This window comes from Gambusia affinis, linkage group LG18, assembly GCF_019740435.1.
Source record: "Gambusia affinis linkage group LG18, SWU_Gaff_1.0, whole genome shotgun sequence".
In the NCBI taxonomy this organism is placed as follows: domain Eukaryota; kingdom Metazoa; phylum Chordata; class Actinopteri; order Cyprinodontiformes; family Poeciliidae; genus Gambusia; species Gambusia affinis.
Window position 1 is genome coordinate 8,377,178 of NC_057885.1, and position 24,804 is coordinate 8,401,981.

The following is a 24,804-nucleotide window of genomic DNA, read 5'->3' on the forward strand; positions in this document are numbered from 1 at the left end:
AAGCTCCCCTTTCTTATACAACTGCTCTCAAAAACACACACACACACAGACACGCACCCTTCCTCAACCTCTGCCCTCCAGTCTGAGCCATGTGAGGTTCTCCTCGCTTCCTCACACCCACACTCACACAAGGCCTTCTTTATCAGGGCGGGAGGAGGGGAGCCGTCGAGATGGAAAAGGAAAGAAAGCTCCCACGCTCGCAACGAAAGCGACCAGCAGACGGATCCGTGTTTGCAAGTGAGCTGCAGTGGCGCTTCGTTGTTGCCACTGTCCTCAAACGGCCTTCCCATGGAAACGCCGAGGGGAGCGAAACGAGACAATGATGCCCCCGGACGGATAAGCCCCTCCATGGGGGGATGAGGTTTCAGCAACACGCCCTCGCAGGAGAGCGGAGACCTCGGGTCACCGACAGTTGGATCCAATTCAATGGCGGAGTGACAGAAGGGGGAACGGGTGAAATAAGTGAAGTGGAACAGGCAGAACATGAAGAAAATGTAACTAGCTAAACGAGAACAGGCTAGAGGGCGGGGAAAAAATCCCAACCCTGACTTTTTTAAAGTCACTGATTGTTTTCTGACCTTTTGCAGGCAGACTGGAAGCCACAGAACGATCCTGTGAGCGCGATCACATGGAGGAACACCAGCATGTGAATAAATGACACCAAAGTTTTATCTTGCAGATTAAACTGTGTTTTTTTCCTTCAGGCAGAGGAGCTGCGTCTTTTCCCTGTATCAATTTCAAAAAATAAGCCATATTGCCCATTTCTCCTCAAACCCTTTACTTCCATGAGTAGATGTGTCCACTTGACATTAAAGAAAGCGGAGTGGGCATTCCTCCACAGCCACACCGACCCAGCATGTATCCACACTGAGGCAGCACTGACGTATTCTGTTTGTTTTCAATGCAGAGCCGGTTTGGAGACTATTTAAAATGTGCCCGAGTCACTTTCTGCTGGACTTCTTCATCTGTATATTTTTGCTAGGCTGCACTGCAGAAGTGAGACTAAATATTACAATTTTTTAAATAAGATGTCGCCTAAACTTTGTGTTAAAAACACACACACACACACACACACACACACACACAGATGCATTAATCTACACAAGAGTGGCTGTGTAAAACAAACAGCTAAAGGAAGGCTTGAACTGCCTTGTTAAAGAAACTATTGTCGTCAGTTTATTAGCTTAATGCCCTTTGATACCCTTTATAGAGAGATAAAAGGAATCCATCAACACAAAGGATGAAAAGATGGAGAAGAAAAGGCAGAAAGGTGGACTTAAAAACAGTTAGAAGCCATGTGTCGTCTGTGTTGTTTGACTGACAAGTGATCTCAGGGAAAAGTCCCCTGCTGAAACCCCACCGCTTTCCACCAAAGACGTTCCGACCACTTTAAGCTCCACTAATGCCATTAAAGTCAAACCTAATCTGTTGAAATAAGCCCCTCGTTACCGTCTCCGAGCTGCGGGCAACATCAAAGCTCCATCAGCCGCAGCCCTCTGGAGAGTCGCACAGCAGCGCCGCGCTAACCCCCGACCCTGACGAAACGCGAACCTGTCACTTGGATCCCATCCATCATACCGCGCAGCATGGCTCTGAACTCCCATAATCTACCGCTACAACCCCGTCACATACAAACACGTTGGTGACTTCTTGCCCCACACAAGCCTGGCACTCACACTGCGACATCTGACCTTTTTTTCAACGTCTGGCTGGCAAGAGACAGAAAGACTCTTGCCAGCCATCTATATTGGAACAATATATCTAAAGAGACGTGGATTTTGTCACGAAATGCTTAAAGGGAAAGTATCCTGGTTCTAAATGATTGGCTCAGAAGTTCATCATGAAGTCATTTCCAAATACTTGTTAGTCGCTGTATTTCAATTGACCGTACAACTGAGCAATTTGGCATTTTGAAAGTTAATTTCCTTGATGGAAACACTGCAATTTTGGAAAAAAAATCTCCTTTTTCAATAAAAAGTTTTAGCTTTTGGTTGAGGTGGTATTTGGCTGTATCAACATTGGTTTAGTTCGCAATGGAAACACTTTTTTCCGCATCACACAAGTCACATGATCAACTACCAGATGTTGCCACTGGCGCAAACCACAAAGATGATGACAGGAAGTGGTAGGAGGAGGATGGTGTGGTTGGTTTTTAATTACATGAACAAACTTATTTACATGTGATCTAAAAGGAAATGTGTTTCTCATTCAATAAAAACACCAGAAATGTGAAATTGTTGATTTTCTGCTCGCAATTGTATTGGAAATGCAGCTAATTGTTATTCTGTCTTTAAATCTCAGCAGTATTCTCAAAAAATAGTGCAGTTACATTTTGTGTGGCAAATTTCTAACAACACCTTAATATTTGCAAGAGGTTGCAAAAGGTCCGACAGCACATACACATGGATTTGTTTAACTACATGTCTTTACCAAAACTCTTTGCTTTTCTTTTAAGGGCGTTAAAGAGACACGGTAATTGCTGGTGAATGGAAAGCAGCTGAAAAACTAATGATTAAATAGTAAGACGTTTAAAGGGAGCACTCGGTTAATGAAGCAGGAGAGCCACACTTTCTGGAAATTCTGTTGCACATGAAGAATTGGGACAACTGGATCAACAAGTCATATCAAAACAGGAAATGTGCTAACTGTAGCTTAAAGCTTCAGATTCCAGAAATTTTTTTTTCTCCTTATAAATTTGCAAACGTAGCCCGAGGCAAGTACCAGTTGGCAATTGTACCATCCTGTGGTAGATGACTGCTTTCTGTACCCAAAAAAAAAAAATCCAGGTATTAAATGGATAAAAACCGCAAAAGTGAGAAATGAACAATACCCACAAAATAGTGCAGATAAAACATCACCAAGGTTACAGAAATAACGTAGGGCTGTAACTTCATATCTTTCGCCAACAAGTGGGTGGCAGAGCAGCCAGGACATAACTGTTGAATGAGTAAAGGGGAACACAATCAAAACGGTGATTCTTAACTGCACCTCGGAGGCAAATATAGAAATACAAACTCTCTGCTATTCAGGAGCTCTTCCAATAACCCCGGTCTGGAAAGTTTTGAGAGCTAAATATACCTTCAGACAAACAAAAGGACGTTTGTGCACTGCTTGGATCTCCTGCACCGTTTGTCTCAACTTCACAAATTTGCATCTACAAGCACTGAATTTTTGGGACGTTATGTCGTGGACTATTGGGCGTCCACAGGGTCGCTTACACACACACCCCCTGAGAACGGCCTCCGGCTGTGCGTTTCTGGTGGGTTATGGAAGCCATTAGATCCGGTGATCAGAGACGACAACAGCCTGGGTTTAAAGGTCGGCGGCCTGTTGGGAGCAGGATTGATCCATCAGTGTCTTGGAAAAACAGAAAATCTGCCTGAAAGTGTTGCCATTTATCTTTCTTCCTGACACACACACACACACACCATTTCAGTAAGGGTGAAATATTAACTTCTTAAAGTTGACCAAGGCCTTTTTTTTAGATTTGCTGGTATGGCTCAATATAGATATTGAATTGTATCTTTACTTTTGAGAAATCAAAGAAGCACTGCCAACTCTGTGTTTTGCACTTTGCTCAAAATAATACTGTGGTTCAACCAGCTCACTTAGCGTTGAAGCTGCCTCATGTAACCTTTATTAAAAATATGATTTTTACATATTTGATGACACTGTCACCATGTTGTCACAGTATAATTTAAAACAGACAACCAATGAAAAGATTGAGCTCCTCCACCTCCCCCGTGTGCTGCCATTACAGTCTGGAGAAATTCACCATTCCCGATCAGAAACAACCAACCAGTCCAAGCGCTGTCAATCAACCTCGTGAACGCGCTGTTAAATGTGCCAATGGTGGAGAAACAACTTGCAGAAAAACTATTTATCGGCCATCATCGGTGGCCAAGCTAACTATTCTTAGAATGGCCACCATGTCGGGCTCACAGGGGCATGATTGACAGCGCTACGACCCGCCCCCTGGCCCTGATTGGTTGTTTCTACTTAGCCGTGGAAGAAGGCAGAAAAGCTCAATTATTTCCCAGATTATTATCTAATAAATTACTGTCACGACATAATGACAGTTCCAACAAATAAGTAAAAAAAAATGCTTTTTACAAAAGTCATATTTTGTAATATGTGACCAATTTGTTCTAAGTGCTGATATCCATGACTTGTATGCAATATAATACAATGTGCTCCCTGATCAAACCAAATTGATATTATTTATTGGATTCATAAAACCACATTTTCCTTAAAGTGGACTAGGATTATATTACAGAACATCTTTCTAAATCATAGGTACACAATGTCAAAGGGGTGAACAGGCTTAACTGTACTCTAGTCCGCCATATTAAAATGAACTAAAAAGACGCCAGACCGTTTTTTTTATTTACATCAATTTCTCTCCAACTTTCTTTTTCAATGCAGTAAAATCGCTTCATTCTTTTCTCATGTGTAACCGTTTTATCCCGCTTAATCCATGCCAATGTATCCAACTTTCCTCCATTTTAACCTTTCATCAACCTGTATCAAAAACAGAGAGACTTTAGCTCTGATTCAGAGTGCATGCAGAACTCTACGAGAAGTTTTAGACACTTTTCTGCAGGCTGCAGTGATTGGAAAAGATATAAATACACACAGAGGGAAGAAACACAAGATCAAATTCAAGCCAAAAAAATTGCTTTGCTGTCTGTTTTTGTTTCTGCAACTTAGGAGAGCCAAAGGTCTCGGTTCTAACAAGAAGAGAGCACAGGGGAGGTTCTGACTCACACTAAGCCTTCCCTGAGAACCACACCTACAGAGAAACAAGGAGGAACGTGAGGATGTTTCCGACAGACTCCACAGAGTATGTACAGCGCAAACAGGAGGGATGGCAGCTTGACAGACTAATACACAAAGAGACTGTTGTGTCAAAACCTCGGCTTCAATTTCCCCTGTTGGGTTAGCCGCGAGCGTGGACCACATTGTATCGTGGAATGTGTTTGGGGATACAGCAAGCACGTGTGGAACAGCATTTTCCTTTGGTCTGTGGTAAAACTAAATTACCATAAACTGTAAATGTAAACACAGATGCATAGGACTGTACACTAATCACGTCTGTAAAGGTTCCCCATAACCTGCCGTAAAAGCATGGAAACGTCTTCTAATGGCGGAGAGCTGAATGAAACAGCTGCAGTGCAGCCGCTGGAAGGCAGAGGAAGAGGAGCTAAAACCAGGATTAAGTTTGGATTAGATGTAAAAAATTCTTAAGATAACATAAAAAGGGTCAGCCTTGCCCGTATACTTGCTATACGCTTGTCTGCAAGTAAAGGGGCAAATAAGCATCTTTAAATAAATGCAGTTATTTTTTGGATATGCATCATTTGTTTCAAAACAACATTGTTTTTATCAAATACTGGCAACAATCCAGGTGGTTTAGGATGAATAATGACTACTGGGGCCCCTCAGAAACTGAAAAACCGCAATCATTTTCCAGTAAAGACGCTCCACCTCCGCGTTACCGGGTTGAGCTGGCAGCAACACTCCTCAGTGTGGAAGTTGTTCCAGTGGGAAGATGATTATTTTTGCTTAAAAATGAAGTCAAAGGAAGTACATGAATGTAAAGAGGCTTTTAAAAGGGAAACTGTATTTTTCCACAGAGGAATCTTAGAGAATCATTCATTAGTGAATGTTTAGGAAAAGAATGAAGAAGTCATTCATTTCCTCTTTTCACCATGTTGGTGACCTTTCAGAAAGCACAGAGGAGTCAAGATTCCTAACAATACTTTGGATATTTCCTCAATTTGGCAAAGACTTCAGTAGGTACCAGGAATGCATTTCTGCAAAGTTGCCCTGTTTCATCACAGGCAGCATATCAGGAAAATACACAACTGCGATAATTCAATTGCTCATAATGGCAATGATTAGTGATGCTCTGATCAGGTTTTTTTGCTGCCGATTCCGATACCGATCACCCATGAGGCCGATCGTTGCCGATCACCTGGATTGGCTGTTAATTTTTCGCTTTTGGTATAAATACTGCTACGTGGTCTGGCAAAATGGAAAACTGATCTGGCAATAAATTCACCTAATTTAGATATAAAATTACAAAATATTTGCAGGCACAATACAGCAGCTATTCAGTTAAAAAGACAACTGAAAAATCAGTAAAATAACATTTAACAGTTGGTCCTCATATATTACACATAAGTCAAATAAATCTCACAACACTGCCTATATCAAATAACGTCACGAAAAAATAAATATTCATTCAGAGTCAGATGCAGGTTGCATCAAAATAAACAATCCTGAGTTACTGAATCAAAACTTCCTGAGAGCTTGGCTAGCTGATTAACACTGGTTCTGATTGGCTGGCTGTGACTGAGCGGAGTAATTATGCAGAACATTTTTTTTTTTTTCCAAGATCATCTATATCATGTTATTAGCAATAGCAAAAGTTTTAGTACATATGTAAAATAATTTCTTTTTATTTATTTAAGCTACCTGTTGCAGCTTTGAGCAGACGTTCGGTGTGAGAGTTCACTGCGGGTGGAGCAGAAACGGCGCACAGTCTATGAAATAGTTCTACCCGTAGCGGCGGTCCAAGAGCGAAAGCAGAACCAGCGTCTTACACCACCAACTCGAAGATTTGAATTATTTTCGGGTTTTCTGTTTAGCTTTCTGACCGTGATGCTAATCCAGGTGAGTATTGGTAGCTGTGCGCTGCTTTACCTGCCATCTGGTCGCTCCGGATGTCCTTTATTTTGCCTGCATTGAGCCTCGATGTAGCCAAACTCCGTCAAATGTTAGTTTTTTTTTTAAACGTCATATTAGATTTGTTGTGTTGGCGCATTTTGACGCCCTTCAACACGCAAATGTCCCCATTCAGTCTCAGAGCGTTATAGTTCCTTGCCGCATCACTTAGGATTTGTTGCTGTGCAGCAACAAAATATAATCGATTTTGAAGGAAAGAGGAGATCTGCAAAATGAGATGCAGGTGATCGGTTTTGGTGATTGGCAACAAGAGACAGTGATCGGCGATCACCGATCGTACACTTTTTTACAGAAATCGGCCGATTATGATTGGTGGCTGATTGATCGGCACACCTCTAGTGATGATATGATCGATTCTGATTAACCCACATGTTTCTGCGTCTTTACATGTTTACATCCATCTAATTGGCCAAACAGATCCTCAATGTGCAGAATGTGCAGAGTGTGACAATTCAAACATGATAACCTACCAATTATTGCATCCAATTAGACCCCCGATGCTGCATGAACTGACATTGTGATGATTTTTAATCCAACTTCTATTTCACATACAGGAGACACGAGTTGTAATTCTGCGTCAACAGAATCTAGTAAATCCGGACGTAAACAATGGCTGAAAATTATAATTATCAAATTATGAAAGACGCCTGTGTCAGTGAAGCGCGTCACATCCCAATCCCACCACTCTTGGCTCCCGTTACGCAGAAGCTGTGGGTCATTTTGGGGTTGTAAACCATTCATGCGGAGGTCTGATTGCGGTCCGATTCTGATTGCTTTCTGATGAACACGATCACAAAAAAAGAAGAAAAGCCGAAGTGAAAAGCTCATCTTTGCTTCCTGGGGGAATGGAGTTGTTTTTACAAGGTCGTAGGTTTGTGATAGTTGAGGGGTGTGAGTGCAAAAGCCTGGTTCCCTTTGGGTCCTCATATATAGAGAAAGTGTGTGTATGTGAGTGTAAGCCTCCAGACGAAGCCTGGGAGAAACAGCTGAAGGTTCTACAGATCAGAGATGCATTCATTCCAACCCCACCCAACACTGCAACGCACACACTGCAACATTCCTCCAGCAGCCAAGTATTTGTCTGAAAAACATTTCATTTGAAAACTCTGTTAGATCATTACTGAATAAAACTGCCATTGTTGCTTTTGCCCAGCCTTATTGATCCAGATTTAATTATTAACATTTCATTATTTCCCTTTCGACTTTCTTTGGAGTTTTTGTGAGGTCGGCTGGCTGGGATTGTGAAGCATGTTTTTACAGTGATCTTCTTTTTTATCATTAAAGTTGTTCTTATTTTAGAACACACGTGTATACAACCTCTCCCATTTCCAACACCAACTCCAACCAGTTTTTAATATTCGGACCAGTTGAAGATTTCCATAGTTTGAGGATTATTCTGGCAGCCGTGACCGTCCCCACCTGTACCACAGTGCTTTGGTGTTTTGACATATTAGGCATCACTGTTTGATCTCTCAATAAGCAAAGTATTGGTGACATCGGTATCCCCACACCTATCCACTTTCCAATGTGTTGCAATACTTCTTTCCAGAATGGGAATACAGTGATCTTCTACTGGAACTCAAAAGACAACAAGAAAATTAAAGTAGAGTGTCGCACTACTTGTTATTAGGGTAAACCATTATCTGAAAGCGTAGTCAGCATGCTAACAGACAAGAATGCCACATGTGTAAAGCAACAGACTGCAGGCTAGCCAACCTGGCTTGGTCTCCATTTCTCTCTGTGGAGACCAGGGAGCTCTGACGGACGTTTCAGACAATCCCAGGTGCAAGGTTTTGATTTCTTCAAAGACGTTTTGTACAAAAGATGTACATCTTGGGGGAAGCGGGGGGGTTTATGCAATGAATTGCTTACAAATGTGTTCAATCTCTAGATTAATCTAGACAGGTGGTGGATAATTTGTCATAAAAGATGGCAAATGGTGATCTGTTAATCAATTTATGTGAAAAAGCTTAGAGATCCAAACACCAATTGAAAAAGATGGCTTGACATTTGACTACATTAATGCCTAGCCACAGATGTAGGATCTTCATCGGATTCTGTTGAAGAAGCTGAAAAATTAAGCTTAAAAATGACTAAGAGCTGCTGAAAGAGGAAATCTGCTTCCTGCAACTTTAGATGCTTGACAGCTATAAGAGTCAATAACTCATATATGAAATATAAGCCTTTCTGCAGTTTCGTTAGCTAGGAATAAGGTAATTTGTTTAAAGCTGGTTAGACAAAAGCAAGGCACAGTGCTCCTTTCAAAAAACTAGTTTGAAAAAGCTCAGCTGGAGAAACCAGGCACACCGAAGCAACAGCCCGAACAGGTTTCCCATAAAAACATCTTTAAAACGAGTGTTGAAAATATTTCTCTAATCTGAAACCACGAGGCTGGAAAAAGTGTCTCGACACCAAAATATGCAAGCGAGACTCTCAAATCAAGCAACAACTGCTTCTCATATTCCCTGACGTTCCGCCGTCCCACGGGAACGTCGCCTCGTTAGTTTGGGACCGCAGCGAAGTTAGAAACAGAAATATGTCCCCCCCACACACACACACACAAATCAGAAGGGAGCGCTCAATACATCATAAAACCACATATGAAAGTGAGACGACAGCTTTACAGAGGCTAAACACGATAATCAAAGGAGCTCATCATGCCCGCATTCTGAACAGAGACACAAATCTACATAAAAATGTCCCCGAAACACATGGGACTGACAACTTACATCGCTGTATGTCAGTAAACACACACAACACTCCCACTCGGGTATTTCCACAGATCAACATACTTTCATGCGTGTATTTGTGTCGCATTAAACAGCGCGACCTACCCGCATGTGGGTTTGTATTTTTCAATGTTTGTTGGAGAGAAATTGTTGTAGAAAAGAGGGATTCAAAGTAAATCGGTTTCAATGTTAGAAATTGAGTCACGGCATAAAATTATCAGGAAACAAAAAAAGAACGCACCACTCCATGAGAAAGGCTAACCGTTTTAACATCTATAGACGAATACACTGAACCGAAGCGATTGTAATGGTTTAAAACCATTTTTGCTGAATTAGATTAATTTTTACACCAATTAGGTGCAAGTTGTTGGCAGACCTTTTATTTGAAAACATCCACACACATACTGTTATAGTTTGTTCACAGGCAAAGTCGACTTTTGAAAAAAATGACATACAGTAGCAAATTACCCAATGGACAGTTAAAATGTAGCTTTACGATTGTTTTAGTTGTTGTTTAGTTTATGTTCTTGTGATCACATTTAGTAATCAAGACTTGGTTGGATCGGTTGGTTGGTTCTCCTTCAACACGGCTCTGCGTCATACAAGCCAAACCTTTGATAAACCTGTTCCCCCACCTCACCTGTGGTGGCGCCGCACCGAGAACCACTCAACGAAACGAGAAAATCCTCTAAAGAAGACATGAGCGTTCCTCCTTCTTTGTGAAACAAAAATGGAGCAGCTGCAGATTGTAGCGGTTGCAGGACTTCTCTTCGGTCGTTGGTGACAGGCCATGAGTCATTACTCCCACTAGCGCAAGACTGACATGTTTGTTTTGGTTATCCAGAAAGTCAATTTCCTGCTTTTGAAGCGGTCTCTGGTCCCCTTGGCATTTACATATGCATTCGAACCCCACCAGAGTTCACTTCAACCGAACAGAGAACTAGGTTGGTAAATCTTTTTTTGCTCGATTCAGCACCAAGGAAAATAAATAGCACTCCTAGATTGGCTGTTTTGCAAGTTCCAGCAAATAGCTCATCAAGTAGCACTTGGTATTATACGAGGTATTTCAACTAAATTTGGTGTCCTGACATCCGGACGTAGCCTAAGTTGTTCTTTACTGATTTCTTTTCTCAAGAGTGCTGTCTCTGTTTGTCTTTTACTGAAGTGAGCCCAGCCTGTAGAGCATTTTGAAGTGAAGTATTGTGAGTGATACTTATGCCAAGCAGGGAAGAAGTGGTTTATACATCTAGTTTTAAACTTACAAAAAGCAGCCCTGAACAAGAATCAAACACGGAGAACCAACCAGCATTTAGCTTTATATTTTTAATATCGGAGCAAGACCCAGAGGAACTCGTGTTAGTTTACTCAGCCACCCAAAACAGGAATCAAACATGGAGAAACAACATTTAGCTTCGTACTGTACAAATCTAGAAGTCAACCCAGAACAACTGGAACCGACAATTAGTTTTATAGCTCTCTGATCCACAACAAACGTAAGATTAAGAGAAACCCCTATTAGTTTATAAATCACTGACTACTTATTCTTGTTCCTAGTACACATGGGGAACCAATAGTTTAGTTTTGTACTTCTTTATCTGTCTTTTCATTTTGTTAGTATTTCCTTCTAAATCATGTAAAGCACTTTGAACTGCCTTGTTGCTAAAAATGTGCCATACAAATACAATTACATCCTACTTCCATTCAGCAGCATAGTGACCTGAGCCAATCAGCAGCAAGACCCAGCAGATTGCCACTGGAACAACATTGCAGCTGTTGAATGTTGCATTCAGTGCTGATTCCAAACCAATAAGACAAAGAAACCAGCCAGTGACAAATCAGAAATGCTCTAATTCTTTATAAATGAATCAACGTGACAGTTACAGCTGTTTAATATCACCAGAAAGGGGGAAATGTCCTATAAAAAGCTGCTTACTTCTTTAGCTGCTCAGAATTCTTGATTTTTACAAAAAATGAAAACTCTCTCGCCCTCTCTTCCACTTCTTCAAAGCAAACTCAGGCCTCTACATGCCACCTAAACCCAAGCCACTAACAGACTGACCGGCTCAATAACTGGATGAGAGAGCAGCACAGCGACTGACTGACAGAGTAACTTATTGAGCAGACAAAACCCCCAGACTCACCATGTCATCATCCTACGTCTAATCTGCTGCCGTACGGAGTGAAGTTTTCCAATCTGAGTCCTGTGCGTATGCAAATACGCTTATACTCTCACACACACGCGCACACACACGCAATCTACTGCAGTAATTAGCTATGCTCCCGGAGGAATGTTGACCAAATGGCTTGTATTCCTCTGCTGTCTCGAGCTGCAGGAGTTGCCCCTCCCCCGTCCTGCAGGGCCATGCACGCCCACGCCGAGTCTTCAGGACATCCTGAGAGGGCAACTGGCACTCTCACACATGAGCACCAACCTTAAAAAAAAAAGAGGGGAAAAGTGGGGCATACCCGCTCCAGTAAAGACGTGCTCTTATGAGACAGCTGTAGAGACGTAGACCATTCTTTTCTTTCTTTCTCCATCTCGATAAGAGAATAACTTGCAGATTTCTATCCTGACGGACCTTTTTTTTTTTTTTTTTTATCCATTAGCTGGCAAAGAAATGGAGGCTCTGGCCTGCTGTACCACATTAAGACAGGAAATGGTTCAGGATGGATCCGTTAGCTAAACATGGAGACTCTCATGGGAACCGAGAACCAAAACATATTTAGGTATTGGAAAGTGCTAATGTGAAGAAAAGCCAAACGGGAAAAAAAATCTGTTTGTGAAATCTTTCGTGCAGCAGAAGCTCCAGAGCAAAGCCATGAAGGACAATTACAGCGCGCCAAACTGCAAACGAATAATCCCAAAAACCTCCCGATGGCTCACGTTGTTTGTTTTGTCCTCGCCGAGGTCCCGTGTCTGAATAGATGCTTTTGTCTGCTGCTGTTCCTGTGACTGATGCATATCACTGCCTCCAAAACAAGTTTGTTTTTGCAACATTTGCAGAAAGACTAGCTCCTAATTTGTTTGACAATGTCGACGAATTACACAGAAACGTCAACACGGCGGGGCTCGGGAAGCACACAGTTTCTTCAACATTTCTGGGTCGATTTACCTTGATTTAGTATTTTTCCTGCAGAAGGAGCAGCCTGTTCACCAGCATCAAGAGCAGACTACTTATATGCCGTTATAAAGCAACGTGCTACGTTTGTGAGAGTTGACAAAAGCTACATTGTAAAACGTGAAAGTTGTGAATAAAAAAAATCTCAAACTAAAAACTCACAAAAAAATGCTGTGGGGGTTAAAGTTCATCAGAGTTGGTATGGATGAAGGCATAATTTTAGCTCCACTGGATTCAAATTCACTAAAGGAACGCTATGTTATTGCATTTAAGGTAAAAAAAGTGTTTATTTTAATTTTTTTTAGAAAAAATAATTACTGTTTCTAAACATTAATGTATTTCTAATGTTGTGTAAAAAAGGCCTAAGCAGTTAAATGAAAAACCTGCAGAATGTGCAGGGGTTTTTTAAACTAACTAATCGGCAGAATAATTAATTAATCGTCAGAATAATCGATAGAATGATCGATAACTAAAGTAATTGCTAGTTGCAGCCCTAAGTTATCATAATGTTAATGTCCCCAACATCACAATCTCAAAGGACTGTTTATGTGTAGTATTTCATAAGACATTATATTCCATGCAGTTCCTCCATGGACGCCATCAATTCGCCGTGCCCTCGACGCCAACACTTGATTCATATTTTTAGTGACTGAGAACTGAAAGCTGAAAAAGAGCGGTGGAGGCGCAGTGAGGAAGAGAGGAAACTCAGGAAAGTGTGGGGGAATAATAATCGACATAGCAATTACCGAGTTAGAATGGATATGGGATATGCTTTTCGAAAGTTGTTTTTTATTATTATTATTTTTAATAGCTAACAGTCTGTAAACTGAGAGTACGCCGTAGGTGAGAAGCAAAAGAAACATCTGGAAAGATTTGATGAATAAGTGGAAACTTATTCATCGAACTAATCACCAGCTAATTTCTTGGTGGGTTTCAACTTAAGTTAGTGATGCTAATCTGATTAATAAATCAGTAGAATGCAATATTCCAAATAGTACAATACATATAGCATAAATCAATTTTTTTTGATTCATCAAATTTTCTGTTTTTGAATATTTAATTCTGAGATATTTTTTTTCTACGATGCACTCTTGGAGTTTCCCTAGTTCAGAGTGATGTCAAGAACTACCATCTTGATCGACAAGCGTGTTTTACAGCTTCTGCTTATTTATTTTTTTATTTTTTTTTTTTTTTTTCCCACCAGGGGGTCTTTTGTGAGCTCTAGTGTCTCTTATATGACAGTAGGCCGACAGGAAAGGGGGAAGAAGGGGGGGAAAGACATGCGGCAAATGTCGTCGGGTCCGGGAATCGAACCCGCGACGGCCGCGTCGAGGACTCAAGGCCTCCAAATGTGGGTCGCGCTTTCCCCTACGCCACCGCAGCACACCCAGCTTCTGCTTATTTTGACTTTGAATTCAGGTCAACTCACTGAAGAGATGCTTGAAATAAAAGCCAGTTTAAAAAAAAAAATAGAGAAAATTTTTTTTTATTTGCTATAAAAAATAAATTTTAATTTCATTTTCAAGCTATGTCACCCAGCCTTAGAATGGAGAAATTGAAATTGGGGAAGTAAACCAGATTTTGTAGGACGCCAACTATATTTGACCTTGTGTTCACCATAAACCGATCTGGTGAATTTCACAAGATTAGGTCAGAAATTAACATCAACATCAGAAAAATTTTGTTTTAAATTCGACAAAATGTAATGTTTGTTACTGGTTTCTAAATTGGTGACTGCATGAAGTTTTTATGACTTTGGTTTGGTGTTTTTATGATGTAAAAACACAAAACACTGCCTTGTTGCTCAGACTTGATTGACTGACTGATTGATTGATCCATCATGTTCAAGTCAGTCATCTCTTTCCAGCATTGAAAAACAGATTTTACCTCCTGTGTACATTGATTCCTACTTCACACCCTCTTGTGCCATTCAGAAATGATGACATTCAGCAGTAGTCCGTGACTGAGACTGTGTGACACACACACACACACACACACACCTCTACAGGAGCTTGTCTGTTGTTCTCTCTATCCATTAAGCACCTGAAACCCTTCTCTGAATCGTATTTGCTCGTTGTCAAGCACTCAATTGCCTTCTGAGTGGAACAAGCCAATGAACAAAAACAGCCATGCAGCACAGTCTGATTTTTATCTCCCCCCCCCCCACCCAAGCCCTCCAGTCACATTTTCCCAGGGGCCCTGTTACTGCGTGCGTGCGTGCGCGGGCGTTTCCAGAAGACTGAGCCAGGCTTTCCATTCCCCGCTGTGGTGAATTCTAAAACGTACACCGGCCAACGTTTACACCACCACAGCAGCTGCTGCCACTGCCGCTGCTGCAGGTCCTCCCATAAAGTGTGCGGGATGCAGCGAAGGTAAAAGGCAGCCCAGGCCACCCCCAGCAGAACACACACTGCAATAATTACTTGCAGCAATTCAAAGACACGTTTCTTGTGTGCAGTGGCTCGACGCCCGCGGAGACTGAACCACCTCAAGAGGCAAGGAGAATACTTTGGCCGTCCTCTATTTTTAGAACAAGATGGAGTCAAGTCCGAAAACTTCCCCCGTACAGCTTCGGAACACGACGCCATTTGTCACGCCGCATGGCTACAAAGTAAAGGACGGTGTATGCACCCACTCGCTAAAGTAATCGAAGAGCCACGTGAAAAGCAAAGATATTTTAAAAATGCCCCCATCAGATAACCAGCATCTTTCATTTCTAGGATTCCCACATCCTACAGACTCCCTCTAACCCCATTCCACGAAAACCCCCCCTCACATCATTCCTGCCCCAGGCCATGTCTTCTGTGAAGTGGTTCTGGCCGTCTGTCAACACTTTGGGGGTTTTGCCTGGAACTGAAAGGAGAATCATGGACAGGAACCACGTCCCCTTTCGTCTAGGGACTCCCAGGAAAACTCCTGGAGGAGGGAGACCTTTTAAGAATCACCACAATTCAATCAATAAATAAACCGACATACAAATGCTGAAAGGTGTACAACAAATACATATGCATTCTTTTTTACAAAAGCATCAAAATGTACTTTTTTTTCTGTGCACTGTAATATATCATGTACTAATCCATCAAAGTCAGTGGGAAAAATAGTTTGATCAATCAAATGTTAGCATCTGCTTGACCTGTCACAGTGACCTATTCAGTAATTTCATGGTGCATAGGAGCACAAGAATCAAAATGAAGAAATAAAATACTTCAAATTCTGATATTTAACTTCAAACTGTTATTCAATTCAGATTTATGACCTGCAAAAAATTTATTCAATGGTATGTATCTGTAAATATGTGTAAAACATATAATAAAGTTAAACCGGTGCACAAGCTGAAGTAGTGCAGTCAGTCATAACCCTCCCATTTTTCCAACCTGTTTGCTAATAGTTCAATTCAACAGAACCAACAGTAACAAAAGTCCTTGGATGAAAGTGATAACATTCATGCATTTTTGCAGCAGTATCCCTGTTTTAAAATTGCATTACAATGAGACGCGGAGGCAATGTTAGCCAACTGAAGTTGTGTATGAGGAATGATTTTTTTAAAAAGAACATTTGTGTTGTTAGCTTACTTTAGTGATGATGAGCGGCTCGCCGTGCTCCAGTCCTCCTTTCAGCGTAAACCCCCAAGGCGCGCCCCCGTTCAGCTGGACCTGGATGTGGTGGAAGGAGACGAGCTGCTCCACGGTCTCCATGCCGCTCCGCACCGAAGCTTCTCAGTGCCGGTGGTTAGCAGCCCAGCGGTGCCGGTAGCGATCCTTCTGGCCTCTCCATCACCGCTCTAGCATCAACAACGAATGGATGGTGGGAAAACGGAGTGAGCGAGCTCGAATAGAGGGAGGGCAAAAACTTTTTTTCCGGCCTGTATGAAGTTATTGGCAATGTTGTTAGCTATATCCGGTCAGTCTGTTCGCCAAAAAAGGGCACTTTAGCATAATTTCGTCATAACAGTCCAACTGGGTATAGTACTAGAGCATACTTTAAAAATATTTTGGGTCAAATATTTGGTCGAAGGAGTTTATTTCTCCTAAAAATAGAGCAAAAAAAACTGTTTTATTTTTGAGACTGAGACGAATATTTCCGGTTTTATTTCTGCACTGGCGACCCAGCCGAAAACTTTGGGAAAACTTTTACACCCCAGCACTTTTCCCAAGCGAGGAAAGTGGCTCCTCCCACAACTGCAAACGCGCGCTGTGATTGAAAGAATGGACGACCAATGGCAGAGCTCCATCAGAGAAGACTATCCAATAGAATAACTGATAGGAAATCAAGCGGAAAATTTAAAGCGACGGTACTAGGATAGGGAAAAACCAAGGAAATCTGTGCAGTTAGGTATTATCTATTCTTGTTTATTTCAGATATGTAAAAAAGATTATTCATACATTTGTATAAACAACAGAAAGTTTTATTTCTTAGATATTTTAGTTACAATAATACGTTTTCTACTACATTATCTAGTGGGAAAATATTCCTGCTCTTTTAAAGTTACTGGACGTTGGATTTAGATTGGAAAATACCTGAATTTCGTTCCTTAAATCAATAAGCAAGAAGACCAAAGCTGTCTGCTTATTATTAACCGTCTGATGTCCTCACAATAATCTGGTTTTCAGGTTTAAATAACCTAACCACATTTAAGTTCATTACATTCCAAATCGGTCTAATTATGATCCAATATATTCCAATTCCAAAAATCCCCAAATAAATAGGCCAATTTATTTTAAAAAGGGCTTCCCACCAAAAACAGGCAAAGATAAAAAAAAAAAGACAAAGATGAAATGTTTGTACTGTGTACACGTATGCAAAATTTCAAAGCGGTCACATCACACCTTTCAGAATTCTATTTCTTAAAGAGGTAAAACTTTAACTCTAAAGCACTAGAGTAAGCTTTAGAGTCATCCAAGTCCCCATTGCAGAATGCAGAAGTATTTGTTGACCAGCAATACCTCTCACAAGAATGGAAACGCCTCAGAAAAAATCTAAACAATCTAATTAAAATGTGTTTTGGTGGGGGGGTTTTTTCCAATTTGGGGATGTTTCTTTGTTCCAAAGACAACTGACTAATTAGTGAGCGAGAAACTTCAGCTGGTGAATTCCAGTCTGCATTTATTTTTTTCCCCGGCTCAGGCAGCGCCGTTTCTGGCACATCGACCTTTGATGCCCTCAGTCATTGTAAATCTGTTCCTCCCTGTGTATATCCGTCTTTAACACTCGCTGCCTAAAGTTTTCCCACAGTCACTCTGCAGCCTGGAACTGGAGATAATCACTGTTGTGGAATGTCACCGCATTAAGGTGCCATTTGACTCAACGTGTGTGTATGTGCGGCGGGGTGGGGAGGGGGCTACTATCTTTCGCTATTTTAAGGCAAACGAGAAGGAAAGATGACATCAAACAGAATCAAATAGGAAGGGAGGAATGTTTGAACAAGTCCAGACATCTCTCATTTTAATCCAGACTGCGGGGAGTTTGTTGTTGGTTACATTCTTTTATTATTATTTTGTTGTTGTTTGGTTTTGTTATCAGAAACTAAACAGTACGTTAGGAACATTGGAAGCAGCTTTTCTTTTTTTTTGAGACATCTAATCACACCGCACACATACAAGCAACTAGAATGCCATAAAGCTGTAGGATTACCAGAAATATGAATTGCAAATGACATTCAAAAGATTGATTCAAAAGAAAATGTTCATCCTCTTTTGGACTTAATTCTACAAAACACAGATTTAATCTATAGATGTAACCCTCTCCAATTCCAGTTACATCTTCAAAATATATTGTGCAAGTCTAACGACTCCAGGTTGGCACCTTACAAGTCTACTCTTTACCAAATAATAAGCCATTTTTGCCCTCAATCCTACTAAATAAATCTCCTTTCACAGCTGCTGAAATCAAATTATTTTTCTTTACAATAAGGCAACTTTGAATTTTTGACACAAATTTACTATAGAACACTTGTACTTTATAGAAAAACAACACGATTTTATTGATATTTTTACATTTTAAGATGGAAAAAAAAGCAAAAATTTTGAACAAAGACGATGAATAGATATTTTTATGTGATGTTGATTATTGACAGGAAAAACAGACATTAAAATATTACAAGAACTCTTAGCTGCGCAAATGTGTTTATTTATTTCTTTTAAAACTGCATTTACTGTTATATCTACATGTAGAACCATGAGTTTGCTCTTTATCAGTTTTAGTCAAGAGTCATTGTGAAAGCTCCAATTAGCCACAGGTTGCAGATCCATGCACTGCATGGATGGTGGCAATAATGAAGATTATTCTGCCCCCTAGTGTTCTAGTACAGAGGATGCTGAGAGACTAGATCTACTCTTTAACTCACCAGGCACGGAGTAGCTGGTGAGAGCATATTTACTTAAAACAGCAGTTTCCATTTATTAAGCCTGAAGCATAAGAGGCCTACCTCAGAAACATCTGCATTTTCATATGCCTGCCGTATTATTTCCTAAATATAATAGCAGAAAACACACTAAGGGTTTCAGAATCAATATACTTTTTACCATAGATTTCATGGCTTTGATAAAGGTTTTGATACTTTATGCCTCCTCTTAAAAAGAGACATAGTTTGATGTCTTTTTCTATACCAAAAGGAGTGGAGTCTGTCGCTGTCTAAATATGAAGTTGTACGATAAAACTGATTCATGTAACAGCCCAAAACAAGTGAACAGCAGAAATCCAAGAGACCAAACAGCCTTGGCAAAATCCAGACCTAATCTGACAGAAATTAAGCTGGTTAGAAAAAATAAATAAACTGGAGCGACGCTGAAAATATAGGTGTCAAGGCAAACTTATTCTACACTGACACTAAGGTCATACAGGAAGTGATCGTGTCAAGTTATCATGCTATTCAGTGAGATAAAATTGTAATTTTTTTTATACACCCTGCTTTAGCTAACACACAGTGTGATAAGTTGTATATTTTGTTAGTTTCCTGGTTCTACGTAGACAGGAACTGTTATTGTGTCCTACAGCAAACACCAAATGCAGTGACGTATTTAAAAGACAAAGAATAATCCTCTATTGAGTATAACAAGAAAATCTCTGTAAGCAGAAAAACATATCAACTATCAAAGAAGTAAGCATGGATGTCTCATAGTGGTCACATCTTAACTGTTTGTTTTTGTTTGATTCTGGACTTAGCTGGTTCGAACTGTGCAACAGTTCAAATATCCAAATTGGTCCCAGATGTGTTCAGTTTGAACTGATTTGTATTAAATCATTTGAGAACCAGACAAGATCCACTGAGGGTTCCAAACTGGTGTTGCTGCATGGTTGGGTTTTTCTCTGTCTTTCCAGTCCACGTAATGTTTTCCCTAAAGTAACTCAGAATGTGGGAGTTTTACCATTTTTTACACACCTTTACGCAACACTCACGTGGCTTCCCTGCGTTCTCGTTGGCTGATCGCTCCCTTCCGAGTGGTTAATTGGGATCGCCAGTCAATTGGAGCAGGAAGTGAAATGAAAACGTCCAACATGGCCAGCCGTCAGGTGCGCCTGTAAGTCACGCCCTCGGCCGTGCGGAGGATGGTTGCCGACTATAGCCTCGTTGGTGGAGCTCGCTAGCACCAGAGGTTGTATTCACGAACAATGAGGGCGACCCGCGCAAAGCAGGGCTTTCTGCGTGTCTGCGTCCTGACCTGTTTCATCTACCTGCTGTGTTCTACCTGCACCGGAGTCCTCACCGGGCGGAAGATGGCCTCCCGCCAGCCCGCGCCGAAGCGCAGCCGGCGGAGTCACCGAGGCGCGCACCACCGGCCGCTGACGGACGAGCAGAAGGCCGATCAGAACCTGCAGTTCATGCTCAATTTGTACCGGAGCGCAGCCGAACCAGACGGCAGACCCAAGCAGCACCGGAAGTTCGGCTCCAACACGGTGCGCCTCGTGAGACCCGCGGCGTCTTCGGTCCACTACCTGCCCGCTTCAGGAGGTGAAGGAACAAACAGTTTGTCCATTTTTTAAAATTATTTTATTTTATTTTATTTTATTTTTTTTAGCAAAGCCCTACTATTCAGGATTGAATTGGAAAAATCTGGAGCCTAAAATAATTCAAGTTTAATTTCTGGGTACAAGGTCTATCATAAGTTTTCGAGCCAGTTTTTTTTTCCTTCTTCACTTTATTGTGAGAAAAATATATATCCTGACTGTCACTTTATAAAAGTAACCCCACCACCAAAAAACGGCTACAACTTTAAAGCAGCAGGGCCAAGAGGGTTAAAATGCATCTAAACCAACTGTTGAAGTCTTGAAAGTGTAGTAGTTCAGTTTATCAACCCAAAAACTAGGAAAAGTTTCCTACTTCAATTTATTGTGAATGGGGAAAAATTGAAAGATATTATGGTTATGAATTCAATTTGTACACAAAAGTGAACTTTTTAAGGTTTTGAAGCTGGAACTATTAGAACAGTCAAAGCAGTTGTAATTTCATGCAAAGGTTTCTTCCCAACCCCAACCAAATCCAGCATGGCTGTGTTGCATCATAACACAATAAAAAAAAATAAAAAATTGCACTTTTGAGAATTTGCTTCAAACTAAATATTTGATAGTAACAGTTCTGTCTAACTTAATGCAGTGAACATATTCCTACAGTGTTTGAGAGCACAAAATAAAGAGAATTGTATCTTGCCTATTTGCCAATGGCAGTTAGCTTAGCTCCTGACCATATCAAGTCACTTGCACTACTGGTTTTTGAATTTGGATTGATTGTATTGGTTGCTGTTACCATCTTAATCCTCAAAGTCTATTTGACCAACCCTGGGTATCTGAAGGCAGCTTGTACCACCAGTGGTCTCACCATTGACTGCCAATTCCTCCTATTGTACTGAAAGAAGTTTACCGGCTCATTCAAAGTAACTCTGTATGTTTATGGGTCAGTGGAATGAGATCCAAAAACCCCTTAAAAAATTACAAGGCAAATCCAGAACAGATTTAATCAAGCTCAGTGTTGACATGAATTGAACATTGGTTAAGTCCTTTGTTAAAATGCAAATCTCACTAGTCCTTTTCCTGCTAATCCTGACTCATACTTATTGGTGTTCAAGGGATGTTTGACATTAAAATCTGTTTTAAGTCTTGTTTTAAACCTCATCTTGAGACTTTGGCTACAGATGAAAATGCAATTGTTTATCAGTTGAAGAAGGATGTCTTGGTTGGTCAGTCACCCCTTCTGGTCCTCTTCTTCAGCCCTGTAGGTTTTATAAACGTAAAACGACTTCCTTTGCACCCTTTTCATCCACTTTGCACTGCTATCTATTTTGCATTCATACAAGCAAGGAACAAAAATCAAGAGTCTTTGAAAGCCCTTTAGAAAGTGTGAAAAACTGTGGATCAAGTTTGCTTTAACAGGCAAGGATCTGCATACATTTTCTTTCCTTATTCTAGAACCCTGATTGCTGACTCTAGATCAAAGGCCCAAATAAGAGAATCAATCCTGAAGTTCTAATTTGAGACTGATTTTGTTCTTGTATAAAGAAAAGAAAATAAATTTTTTTTTCTCAATTTCTCTCAGATCTCACCTATACCTTCACTGTACAATACAAAGTGGACACTCTACCCTCAGAGCAGCTTGTCAGAGCTTCATTTGTCCACCTGCGCACCTCCTCCACACCCTCTGGCACCACCCAAGCCGTAGAGCCGCCCCTCTGCAGGGCTCAGATCACCTCACTGGGTGCCAGCAGCCTGGTCACCCTGGAGCCCCACCAGCGTTGGACGGAGACGGACATCACAGCACATGTCAGTGCCCACATCTTGCAGGAAAAGGATCAGGGTGAGCAAGGACACCTCACCCTCATCGCCCAGTATTGGTGCGCGGAGCCTGCCGACGGGGACGCCGGTCCCTCGTGGTGGAGGACTTCTCTTTGGGGTAGAAAGCGCTGGAGCGGCGAGCCTCAGCTGGAAGTACCCTCTCTTCTTCTATATTTGGAGGAAGAGAGGGAGGTAAAGGAGTGGATGGGGGACTTACTTGGTGCTGAGGGGGAAAACCTAATGAGGCGAGTCGGGTGGTGGGAGCAGCCTACGATTCGCCGCCGGCGTAGCGCCAAAGAGGAATCCTCCAAAGATTCTTCTCTGGAAGAGCTGAAAGATGCTCTCGCCTCCTCCTTGTCTTCCTCCACCTTCTCTCCAGCATCCATCTTTTCCGACATCCCAAACTACAAACGCAAAACTGACGTCCCAAAGAACCGCTGTAAGCTCCACTCCTTCAACCTGGCATTCAACGAACTCGGCTTGGGTCATTACTTCATTGCTCCCCGGGTCTACAACCCCAGATACTGCCAAGGGGACTGCCCAAGGGTGCTCCACTATGGCTACCACTCGCCCAACCACGCCATCATCCAGACACTCATCAAAGAGCTGGGAGTAGGGGATGTTCCTCCACCATCTTGTGTTCCCTACAAGTACATGCCCATGAGCGTATTGGTTGTCTACAAGAAGAAGGTGGACTACAGGGAACTGGAGGACATGGTGGCCGAGTCTTGTACGTGTCGTTAAGGACTCTAGGCCCAATAACTCAGTTGCTCAGCACTAAGGCACTGACCCAGGAAAAGTTGAACAGGGCTTAGTGTGATGAGTTCAAGACTGAAAGCAGAAAGTTTCCAATCACAGTTAAAGCACTTTAAAGGCAGTTTCTGTGTGTGTGTTTACTTCAGTTTTTGTCCGGTGTCATTTTAAATCTGATCTGTGCTTCACAACAGGGCTCAAGCGGACCGAAAAATATTTTTGTATAAAAAAAGCTCTGGATGATGTGGCACCACTGATGAAGGCCAGGTTCTTCTGTTATACTAGATTACCAAAGATAAAGTGGGGTGGGGGGTATTTTAATGGACAAGGCATCAGCCATGTTGGATGTACCTACTCAGGGGGTTGTAGAGTTACATTGTTGCTGTCGACAAACTGAACTTTTTGCTGTTTTGGATGTATTTATGAAAAGAATCTCCTGAAGAAAACTTTGTGCTGCCACTGGGATGTACCAGAGGACGCCAACTGAATATGACAAGGAGGTATGACGGTGTTGGATGTTAATAAGACTGGAGAAAAGAGTGCAATTTTTATTCTAAGTGAAAATGATTAATAAAATAAAAAGCATATTTTCTAAAGCCTTATCTGTGTGTGTTTCCCAAAACCAAAAATGTTTCATTTGTATGGCTTAAAAGCCCCTTCCTTCTTTGAAATGCATGTCAGGATGTCCTTGCTAGGTCATCAACTTTTGGATGATCAATTTTATCCCAAAAGAATGACTCTAAGAAAATTAGAATTCTCTCAAATATTTCTCCTTTTGGTTCTTTAATATAAAGATACTTGGAGATGAGATGCTACAACTCAATTGACTTACAATAAATGTTATGTAAATGCATAGAAATGATGGCTCCCACTTGTTTCAGGTGACCAATTTCACTTCTGTTCATCATTGGAGACATTGGTAGGGTATATTTGCAATCAATTCTTTAAAAATGAATGGTTTATTCAATTCAAAAGTACTTTATTACTCCCAGAGGGAAATTTAAATGTTTTAACTTGTATTTTCTTCAGAGTTGTAGATGCTAACAGCTGTGGGCAAATGATTCCTGTAATGCTGTATTAGCATATTGGAGAAGCTTCTGACTGAAGACTCTGTTTTGTAACAATCACGAAGATCCTCAGTTGTCTGTAATTTTGATCCTTTTTTTTTTTTTTTTTATTAACGTTTCTTGTTTTGTAAGGTGACTTTAATAACTTCCTGTAGGGCCTAGATCTGCAGTGCTAAGCAAAATGTTAATTGTTTTATTTTTTCCAAAAACGTTTTAAACTGAAGATGCTGGGGTAACGGGTTTGGTTTTACCAGACTAATTCAGGTTGTTGGTGAATTTTAACTGTTTTTAAATTGTACTTCAGGCAGTAATCTGAGTTGAGTCTAACAAGTTAAATTTAACTCAGCAGTCCAGAAGATGTGGCTTCTTAGAGAGCTTTTTTTCTTTCAGTACAAACATTACTTAAGTATTTTTCTAATTATTCTTTTTTTTGCTCCAATTATCTTTGAGTATGCAAATCTGTTAAAGCTGAAACATTTAGGTGTGACCCCTTAATAATAAAAAAAAAGCAGAAGTGGGAGAATTATGTAAGGAGCACATACTGTATGTTGGACGAATCTGAAGGTTGGGGGTGCAAGTCCACCCAAAGGCTGGGTGGCTCATTGTTTTTCTAGCCAATGAGGT

At 41.1% G+C, this 24,804-nt stretch overlaps 2 protein-coding genes across 4 annotated transcripts in view; one reads left to right on the plus strand and one right to left on the minus strand.

Moving 5' to 3' along the window:
- Positions 1-20,103, minus strand: part of shroom4 (shroom family member 4) — a 75,084-nt gene extending 54,981 nt beyond the window's left edge. Inside the window, exons 1-2 of one of the 3 annotated variants that reach the window (XM_044097019.1) lie at positions 19,977-20,103; positions 16,171-16,379 (exon numbers count right to left, since the gene is read on the minus strand). In XM_044097019.1, coding sequence (XP_043952954.1) covers positions 16,171-16,293 — 123 coding nt within the window. In that variant the 5' untranslated portion in view covers positions 16,294-16,379; positions 19,977-20,103. Of the gene's footprint in view, positions 1-11,620; positions 11,708-16,170; positions 16,380-19,976 lie in introns of those variants that run through there. The other 2 variants (XM_044097020.1, XM_044097021.1) reach the window with 2 other exon arrangements.
- On the plus strand, positions 19,865-23,709 carry bmp15 (bone morphogenetic protein 15). Its single transcript, XM_044097023.1, has 2 exons — positions 19,865-20,546; positions 22,125-23,709. Exons 1-2 carry the CDS (start codon positions 20,207-20,209, stop codon positions 23,102-23,104), a joined length of 1,320 nt encoding a protein of 439 aa, XP_043952958.1. The 5' UTR covers positions 19,865-20,206; the 3' UTR covers positions 23,105-23,709.
- The last annotated feature ends 1,095 nt before the right edge of the window (positions 23,710-24,804 follow it).

Excerpts from the sequence above, each read along its gene's own strand:
- bmp15 (XM_044097023.1), top strand. The coding sequence starts at position 20,207 with ATGAGGGCGACCCGCGCAAAGCAGGGCTTTCTGCGTGTCTGCGTCCTG. Across the intron at positions 20,547-22,124 it reads CTACCTGCCCGCTTCAGGAG|ATCTCACCTATACCTTCACT; the intron begins GTGAAGGAACAA and ends AATTTCTCTCAG.